General features: G+C 38.1%; 2 protein-coding genes across 3 annotated transcripts; both read left to right on the top strand.

Moving 5' to 3' along the window:
* The first annotated feature begins 116 nt into the window (after positions 1–116).
* Positions 117–3965, top strand: zgc:112023 (PI-PLC X domain-containing protein 1). 2 transcript variants are annotated; one of them, XM_052140897.1, is made up of 6 exons: positions 117–568; positions 693–829; positions 1526–1654; positions 1744–1899; positions 2073–2253; positions 3065–3965. In XM_052140897.1, exons 1-6 carry the CDS (start codon positions 466–468, stop codon positions 3319–3321), a joined length of 963 nt encoding a protein of 320 aa, XP_051996857.1. In that variant the 5' UTR covers positions 117–465; the 3' UTR covers positions 3322–3965. The 2 variants fall into 2 exon arrangements, with proteins under 2 accessions (XP_051996857.1, XP_051996858.1); XM_052140898.1 differs by having other exon boundaries at positions 118–568; positions 723–829.
* A 1513-nt stretch (positions 3966–5478) lies between these two features.
* On the top strand, positions 5479–9471 carry LOC127654418 (uncharacterized). Its single transcript, XM_052141602.1, has 4 exons — positions 5479–5780; positions 6474–6716; positions 7995–8093; positions 8718–9471. The coding sequence occupies exons 1-4, from the start codon at positions 5586–5588 to the stop codon at positions 8823–8825; spliced, it is 645 nt and encodes a 214-aa protein (XP_051997562.1). The 5' UTR covers positions 5479–5585; the 3' UTR covers positions 8826–9471.
* Positions 9472–9546: the final 75 nt, after the last annotated feature.

Here is a 9546-nt window from a genome sequence, read left to right as displayed (position 1 = left end):
GCAGGAAAGTGAGTAGACCATATATTTTAACATTTTTTGTATAGTATTATTTGTTATGTTTTATTTACTTACACCAGAAGTCCTCCCGCGTGACATCATATCCTGGTCCATAACGTGAGATTCGCGTGCTCAAAGCCAAGTGTGACCGCCCCTTTACACGAAATGCAAAAAAATGAACATTTTAAGACGATCCCTAACATTGTTGTCATCGAGAAACTGACTGGCACGAGATCTGCATGAACATGTGGAATCTTTATTGTTCCTCCAAACCCTCGAATGAATCTAAATTTCACAAATATAACGATAACGTCACGAATTTCGGTTTCGCTTGAATATCGCACGACATCAAAGAACAACAACACGGAAACGATTACGGAGGGATGGATGGTACTGTAAATCCACTATAGTACACATAGTGTTTTAGGTCTTTAGATTTGTTTTCCTTTTTAAAAAATGAATAAATAAATGGGGGATGAAGAAAGAATATGTATCTCCTGCTGTGCGGACTGGATGTCAGAGATGCCAGCGGGTCTTTGGGACGTTCCGCTATGGAATCTTGCTATACCAGGTAATACGTCTGTTTTATTTTTGTATTCCTGTTTAGCTAATATCATCTAATAGCTGGCATGTAAGCTTTTTTTACTTCTGTTTTTGCAATCGTTAACATCTGCGTATTGCTTACGGGTTTTCAGGAAGTCATGACACCATGACTTTCTGTTTAGACAAGCAATCCTCAGTGTTGCAGTCTGAGCCAAAGGTGTTGCGAATTTTAGACACTTTGTTTCCCTGCCTCGTTCGGCCCTGCATAATCAAATGGGCAACAACCCAGGTAAGCCATGTCTGTCAATCTGAGTCTATCAATTAAAGGGATAGTTCACCCAAAAATTAAAACACTCTCATAATTTACTCCCCCTCATGCCATCCCAGATGTGTATGACTTTCTTTCTTCTGCAGAACACAAATGAAGATTTTTTTTTTAGAAGAATGCCTCCAAAAAATGCAAGTGAATGGTGACCAGAACTCAGAAGGTCCAAAAAGCACATAAAGGCAGCATAAAATAATCCATAAAAATCCAGTGGTAAAATCCATGTCTTCTGAAGCAATATTATAGCTGTGGGTGAGAAAAAAAATCAATATTTAAGTCTTTTTTTTTACTGTAAATCTCCACCTTTGACCAGCCCTAGCCAGTAGGTGGCTGAATGTGAAAGTGAAAATGTAGATTTACAGTAAAAAGGGACTTAAATGTTGTTCTGTTTCTCACCCACACCTATCATATCGCTTAAGAAGACATGGATCTAACCACTGGAGTCTAAAAATCTTTGTTTGTGTTTTTTGTGTGAAAGGCATACAGATCTAGGATGGCATGAGATGAGTAAATGATGAGATATTTTTTTATTTTAGGGTGAACTGTCCCTTTAAGAGTGTGTGTGTGTGTGTGTGTTTGTGGTTTTAGAACAGTCAAAAGTTGATATCTGTATATGTAGTATTTTTATTCTTATATTTACTGTCTTTAACTTTTTTTCAGGATGGCAGCATTTGTAACCAGTTGGATTTAGGCATTCGGTTCCTTGATCTAAGAATAGCTCATAAGAGAAAAGATCCTGATGAGGTTTTCTACTTTGCACATGGGATCTACTCCCTCCTGACCGTACAGGTAAGTTTGATCTAACAGCGGTAATCTATAGAAGGTTAATTCCTCATTCCAGTCGAGATTACATTTGTCTGTGTTCTTGTTATTATAAGGAGGCGCTGACAGAAGTAGCTCACTGGTTAGACCAGCACACCAAGGAAGTGGTCATCATTGCACTTTCTGCCTTTGATGACATGAACCTGGACCAACACCAAGACCTTATTCACTTCCTCATAAGGACATTTGGCCATAAAATTTGCCCTAGTAATGTAAGTATTTCCAAATATTTGCAATATCATATGCAATATAATATGAGTCTGTGAGCAATCTGAACATAAATGTCACAGTGGACATTTTACATGCAACAACAGCCTTTTATCTAGCCTTAAAATTTGAAGCAAAAAAACACATTTTAAATAAAAACACGTTTTTGTTATTTCAGGTGACACCCTCAGTACGAGAGTGTTGGAATCACAGTTATCAGGTTATTCTTACATACGATGACTTGGCTGCGACTGGTCATGATGAACTGTGGCCGAAGTGTGACTACTGGTGGGCAAATACATCAGATCCAAACTGTGTCATATCCTACTTGGAGGAAAGGAAAGAGGAAGGAAGACCAGGTCAGTCATAATTATTGTTTTCTTTAAAGTCATAATTGACAGTGGTTGATTGACAGTATGTGGTCCTTCACTGTCCGGATGCATCAGTTCACATTAGTGTTTATTTAACGGGAGCCTGTGTAAACTTCACTCTCCTGGCATCGAGGCGCACTAGCGACTGATGCTACAGGCTGCAGCCTTTAGCCTCTTCGTTAGCACGCCCACCTCCCATGCCGCTGACACAGGTTTGACTCACTCTCGGAGCGGGTCAGGTAGGACCGGTTACAGTGGTGCCGTGACCCGGATGGGAGTGAGGTTTAGGGGGCTGAGTGTAACGGGAGCCAGCTGGTACGTGATAGCTGTGCAGTATGGGTAAGCTTCACTCCCCTGGCCTCAAGAGGTGCCCTAGTGACTGATGCTAGAGGCTGCAACCTTTAGCCTCCTCACTTGCACACCCGCCTACCATGCTGGAGACGCCGGTTCGAATCCTGTTAATTTAAACTACAAATGCAATGTGACTGTATGTGATTTTGGTTATCAGATCACTAAACTTTTTGGTCTCCATTTACACCTGTATTTAGTGCTGTCCACGTATGAAATGTATGGTATGGTAACAGCAGGTGTAAATGGGGCTATCGTTCTGATTTGAATGTGATTGAGCGCATTCACATACAGTATTACAAACCTTGATGATTTGTGCTTCCCGGATGTCTTTTTACTTTGTGTATCTTCTACTTATTGCCAAATGACACATATTTGTTAAAATACAGTGGAAAATGTAAGTGCTATAAGGATTTTCCCTGAATCAATAATGCCTCTACATTGTTTTCAGATGGGTTTGTTGCAGCTGGTCTGAATCTAACTGAGGATGCTTGGTATGTTGTTTCCCATCCATGCCAGTCTTTAAGAGGCATGACCCTGAGCTCCTATAGTCTGCTCCTGAACTGGGTCAAGCAGCAGCGTCCAGGTTTAGGCAAAACATGCCTCAACATCATCTGTGCAGATTTTGTCGGGGATTTCAGCAATGAATTTGCTCAGCTGGTTATTGGACTTAATCAAAAACTCTTGAGGAGGCCTGACATCATGTAGATCTTTGACTTAATAGCAGAGGATCTCTGTCTTAGATGGTGAACTCACTATTATGCAACTTAAACTCTTAGGGTTCTGGATGCTTTTGATAAGGAGACACATATTTAATGTTTCCAAATTGATAATGTTTTGAGTTTTATGACAACCCCAAACTGTGAATGTTTCGTTTGGTTCCCTAAACTGGAAATGGTTTGTGCAATGTTTCCATCTAGAGGCAATACATATGTATACTGTTGTTGAAATACTTCTGTTAAATACTACTGAGAGACGTGCCTCAAAATTATGTTACTGGCTAACTCATTGTGACAACAAGCTTTCCAAATTAGGTTTTTCGGTAGTTTCACAAAATGGAAAAAGCATATTCATATATCAAACTCTCAAGGGCTAAACAAATTGGTTGCAATGGCCGTCCAATGAGTCACACTTCATTTTATTAATATCTAATTCAATTGTTGTGTTGACACTCTGGTTGGCTATCTGTTCATCCATGTGTGTGATATCCATCCTTGGGCTCTAATTTTAGATGGCTCTTCTGATGCTCTCTCTAAGGTGCTTGACATATATAGTATCTACTTAAGTGATGATCCTGTTCACTGATGCCTTTCACACTCAGTTTGTGTAAATGTGTAAGGTAAATAAACATGAGGTCTATATTGAATGTGTGATTGTTTTTCTTTGGATTCCATGTTATAAAAAACACTTTTCATAAAGTGAAATTTTCCAGGACCAACACTGTATATACACTGTAAAAAAAAAAAGTGGTAACCTGCATTTGTTACCTTAAAGGGATAGTTCACCCCAAAATGAAAATTCACTCTTCGTTTACGCACCCTCATGCCATCTCAGATGTGTGACTTTATGTCTTCTGTAGAATACAAACAAAGATATTTAGATTTGTAGGTCCATATAATGCAAGTGAATGGCGGTCAGACATTTGAAGCTCCAAAAAACACATAAAGGCAGCATTAAAGTAATCCATAAATCTCCATTGGTTAAATCCATGTCTTCAGAAGCGATATGATATGAGTGGTCTTTATTTACTGTAAATCTCCACTTTCACTTTCAAATTCTTCTTCTTTTGTTTTTGGCCATTTACTTTTTTCCTACATATCACCACCTACTGACAATTGAAAATGACTTAAATTGATCTCTTCTAACATTAAACACAAGCTTTTTAAAATGCAATTTCATATGGAAAGAGAACCCCCTACTGTTGATTTCATTGGTGGTACTATTTTACAGCGTAGTAAACCGTTAATTTTGAGTAAAAATATGGAAACTATAATGCTTACAAATTGAATTTGTTTGAAACAAATATAGAATCATTGTTTTCATTAAAAGAAAAAACTATTCTGAATATAAAACTCTGCCTGGTGGTAAAAACGTTTGCCAAAAAATCCCATAGACTTGCATTGAAAACGTCCCACACACATATATGTATATTGGGATCAGGATGTCATAGAGACTTAGGAATGGTCTCTTTTGACTTTCAGCCATTTAGTAATGCCCTAGCAACCATCTAGCAACAACCTAGTTATCACCCAAAACACAAAAAATGAAATATTTGTTTTTTGTTTTTTTACTTACAAATGAATTAACTGTTGTGGAGGCATTTTGACCAAATACAAGATTAATATTAGTTTTTCAATGTTTCTAATTCTTAAAATGGTCAAAAATGGCCGATCATAACAGTAGGGTTGAGTGCAGAATAGAAAATCGAGGTGCCTTCCACAGTGTGCCAAGAACTTTTCCAAAGGGTTCCACCAATGGTATCCCGACCATGTTTTGTCATGCTTAAAGTGTGGACAACTTCATATACATAAGACATCCTCCTGGACCTATTTTTGGCTTAAATTACTTCACCCTCATGCAGTATAGCATAGTGCAGCATAGGATAATATAGTGCTACATGTGATATCCATCACAATCAAAACATGGAATTAGATACTTCCAGATAGATTGGAGAATTCCCTCCCCCATCCAGTCCCCACCTCTCTCTTCAAGCCTTTAACAGATTACCCAGGAGTTAAAGGAACCTGCACTAAACCCTGTGCAGTCTTTGAATTAGGCTTAGAGCCACAGATGAAGCAGATGGGATAAGAAAACCAGGGGATCTAATTACAAAAGCTTATTCATCAAGCCAAAGCCCAGCCAGAAGCAGGTAAAGCCAGCTGCAAAGCTTCAAGCCACTGCCTCCTCGCAGTTCCTCTTTCAGCTGCAAGAAGCTCTTAGCTCAGGGATTGTTGACAACTACTTTTTTTAACATGGAGAATGAGGAAGAGGAAGATGACATCTTTGCAACCATGCAGGGAGGATATGAAGGGCAGGAGAATGTGGAGGAACAGGAGGAAGAGGAAGAGGAAGAAGAAGAGGAGCCAGAGGCTGGGAGGAAGAGCAGTTGGGATATCCCGATTCCAAGTCAGTCGCTGGCCAGCCGCAGAGCTTCACTTCCTTGCCCAGTTAGTAGATCAGTGTGCATGAAAGTTTTGTGTGTGTGTTGTGTAAGGATTTGATTAAATAGTTTTCTTCATATGTAAATCAAGAGTATTTGAGTGTGATGGCATGTTCTCTGTTCTCTTAGTTCAAAGTGAAATGTGTTATATTGTCATTTTATGTGAAAAAAATGAGCTTGAAGATAAATATAAAAGTTTATGTTTCATTCAGGTTATTAAACTAAAAGCGTTGTTGTAGAGGCTCTAAATTTACACAGTTGAAAAACAGCCTTATCTGGCATATACCTGTGAATCATTTAAACATCTTCATAACTGAGTTAGGTTGTGAATCTAAGGCACACCTTTAAAAATGAAGACTTTGGCTTTGATTTACAGGTTAGCGAGCTCAGAGATCAAAGCAGGACACCCTTTTACCTAATCCGAACTCTTAGAGGAGTTTATCCTATATATCTTTACTTAGCATTATGTCAGTTTGGACATGTTGGATTAAAAGTACATTTTAAACTGATCAATATTGTTTTTAAATCACATTTTCACCTTCACTGGTTCATTTTAAATAGCCCTGCGGTGTGACAAAATCATTTCTATCTAGTAAAGATTAAGACATAAGCTCTGCATGTTTAATAATTACAGAATACATGTCACACTACAGGACACTGCTTTCTTGTTCTCTGTACCTATATACTTTTACTGTCTCAGGCTCAGCTGAATGCAATGCATTTAAGTCGTCTGCATGCTGCCACCATGGCCCCTAGCCCAGCTTACCTGAGTGGTAAAGCGAGGCCATGCTCTCGATCTAGTCATGGTGGTAATGGTGAGGAGAGAGCGCATGCCAAAGGCAGAGCTTCTGAAAGACGACCATCTGCCATCCCCACCATTCCTGAGGTCCGCGAGCCCATGGAGAGAAAAGCTAGATTTAGGAGCCGAAATGTCATGTCTCTGGTATGTGTGATTGGGGTTCTCTACCTTTACACTCTCAGCCAATTTAGGGACCCCAATATTAAATAATCAGATTTTCTCAGTAATGTTATATAATAGGCTTAACTTTCATTTAAAGTGCTTATAAAATAATTCAGATTGTTAGAAATGTCACTAATTGTTTTAAAGAATATTCTATGTTTTAAGTGTGTGTGTATATATATATATATATATATGTGTGTGTGTGTTCTCTGTGGATCCGTGCATTACCTCCACAGACCCCCAGGGGTTCACTGACCCCGAATCTTTCGGAATGCCCATAAAGTTAAAGAAATAGTTCACCCAAAAATGAAAAATCTCTCATCATTTACTATCTAATGAAAAGGGTTGTTTTCATTCATCTGAGTTTCACTGCAAGAACATTTAGATCCTCACCTAAAGAACCTTAAAGGGACAGTTCACCCCAAAATTGACATTCTCTCATGGACTCACCCTCATGCCATCCCAGTTATATTTGACTTTCTTTCTTTTACAGAACCCAAATAAAGCTTTTCAGAAGAATATCTCAGCTCTTTAGGTCCATACAATGCCAGTGAATGGTGACCACAACTTTAAAGCTCAAAAAGCAAATAAAGGCAGCATAAAAGCAATCCATACGTTTAATCCATGTCTTCTGAAGTTATCTAATCTAACTTCTAGTGCCATGTAGTGCTCTAAACATGCATCAAGCACTATAAATGTAATTGATCTTGAGATTATGATCATAGAGACTGCAATGGCAAGATGCACAGTGAAAAAGCAGTTATATTTTGGTCTTTTCTTGCCCAAAACCGATTGGATTGCTTCAGAACACATGGATTAAACCACTGGAGTTTTATGGATTCTTTTGCTGCCTTTATGTGCTTTTTTGATCTTCAAAAAAGTTGTGAAAACTCAAAATATAATGGAACAGGCTGCAAGAGATTTTTGACTTTTCTAAACAAATGTCTTAATAATTGTCCTTAGTGGGGCCTGGGTAGCTCAGCGAGTATTGAAGCTGACTACCACCCCAGGAGTTGCAAGTTCGAATCTAGGGAGTGCTGAGTTACTCTAGCCAGGTCTATTAGGCTAGTTGGGTCAACATTTGGGGGAATATTGTTGGTCTAACTTTTGTTTTTGTATAGATGCAAAGTAATTTACATTTCGTAGTATCTGTGACACAACCCCCAGCAGGATAAAATGCTATTTCATTTTTTACAGTGTAAATATAATGTGCAGTAGGACAAATTCAACTGGATTCATAATGTGGTATCTGCCTTTCAGAGTGATGCTTACAGTATGTGTTTGATCTGCCATGAAGACCTACACAAAAGAGGCGGGGCTATCAGAGAGCTTCACTGTTCCCACAGCTTTCACAGTGAGGTCAGATTTCAGACTTTATAAAACGGTAATCTGGAGATTGTAAATTGTCTTTCAGGAGTTTAACTTCAGAAATCTTCTACAGAAGTCTTCTACAGCCCGAACAGCTATGGGCATAAATAGACAGTTTGCCCAAACATTCTGTCATCATTGACTCACCCTTATGTTGTTGTAAACCTGTATAACTTTCTCTATTCTGTGGAACAGGTAAGGAGATGCAAGGCTGAATGACAGCCTCAGTGACCATTCGCTTTAATTGTATGGAGAAAAATAGTTTAAGACTAACATGGTGTAAATGATGACAGAATTTTCATATGTGGGTGAACTATACCTTTAATTCCACAAGTGACTGCTAATCATTGTCAAATATAAATGGTTCAAAAGTCAGGTATTTCAGCTACGATCTGATCAGTATTTAATCTGAGTGAGTAGCTAATACTGAGCCTTGTTTTCTCGCTAACCATCTTAGGACATTTCAATTTAGCTTCTCTCGCCTGTAGCTTATAAACTGGGGTATTAAGGCCTTATTCTCTATTAAGCTGTTTTGAAACAGTAATTACTGTTATAAGCACTATACAAATAAAACTACACTTGATTTAATTGAATATTCTGCTCTTTCTGATTTAGTGCATAGAGGAGTGGCTGTGGACCACGCAGACCTGTCCTACATGTCGAAAGCATGTTGCCATGCCGGAGCCCCTCTACTGGACATCTACCAGAGTAATAGTGCCCTGAGTTCTCCAAGCACCCATTCAAACCATCCGCTTTTTTATGGGATGTATAGCAAAGATCTTCTGTCTCCAAAAGTTTGGATATGAGTCGGACAATGGATTTAAAAGGAACAGCTGTCGTTCATATTACACTGTTCTGTTGCAATCTAGCATTATTCCTCTAACATGACAAGAAAGACCCATTTTCAGAGACTCTTAATTTCTAAATCTGTTGTGCTTCAAAATGGTAGTAGAAATGTGCTTTTAAAATGTTGGCAAAGGGGAGATTGTGTATATCAGGAGAAACATCACATTAGGCTTATTTTTCTCACTTATTGCATGAAAAGCTTTTTTTATTATTTGTATTATTATTATTGTATTTACATATTAAGACAAGGAATGTCTCATTTTCTACCTTGTATATTTTTTTCTGGAGACACATTTATAAGCTGTATAATGCAAATGTAAAATGTACCTTACTTTATTAGGTTTATCTGGAATATTTTAGAGTTGTATATTATTATTGTATAAAACGTCTATTTTACAATGAAACTAATGTATCATCAATCCATCAACAAAAGTGTAAGTGTATATTCATACATTGTCTACACACATGTTTAAGAGTCTAGTGTAAATGTAATACAGCACGAGATCATGTTTGGTCTAAACAATAAAGGAAAACTAAATCTGCTATCGCTTTTGCTTTTGGTTTCAGTACGTCGAACGTGATGACGTCACATAATCGT

Source organism: Xyrauchen texanus, chromosome 13, assembly GCF_025860055.1.
Source record: "Xyrauchen texanus isolate HMW12.3.18 chromosome 13, RBS_HiC_50CHRs, whole genome shotgun sequence".
NCBI classification, from domain to species: domain Eukaryota; kingdom Metazoa; phylum Chordata; class Actinopteri; order Cypriniformes; family Catostomidae; genus Xyrauchen; species Xyrauchen texanus.
Note: the sequence above shows the minus strand (reverse complement) of the source record. Positions and strands in the feature narration are given on the sequence as shown.

Excerpts from the sequence above, each read along its gene's own strand:
- zgc:112023 (XM_052140897.1), top strand. The coding sequence starts at position 466 with ATGGGGGATGAAGAAAGAATATGTATCTCCTGCTGTGCGGACTGGATG. Across the intron at positions 569-692 it reads ATGGAATCTTGCTATACCAG|GAAGTCATGACACCATGACT; the intron begins GTAATACGTCTG and ends ACGGGTTTTCAG. Across the intron at positions 1,655-1,743 it reads ACTCCCTCCTGACCGTACAG|GAGGCGCTGACAGAAGTAGC; the intron begins GTAAGTTTGATC and ends TGTTATTATAAG.
- LOC127654418 (XM_052141602.1), top strand. The coding sequence starts at position 5,586 with ATGGAGAATGAGGAAGAGGAAGATGACATCTTTGCAACCATGCAGGGA. Across the intron at positions 6,717-7,994 it reads GCCGAAATGTCATGTCTCTG|AGTGATGCTTACAGTATGTG; the intron begins GTATGTGTGATT and ends TCTGCCTTTCAG. Across the intron at positions 8,094-8,717 it reads CCCACAGCTTTCACAGTGAG|TGCATAGAGGAGTGGCTGTG; the intron begins GTCAGATTTCAG and ends TTTCTGATTTAG.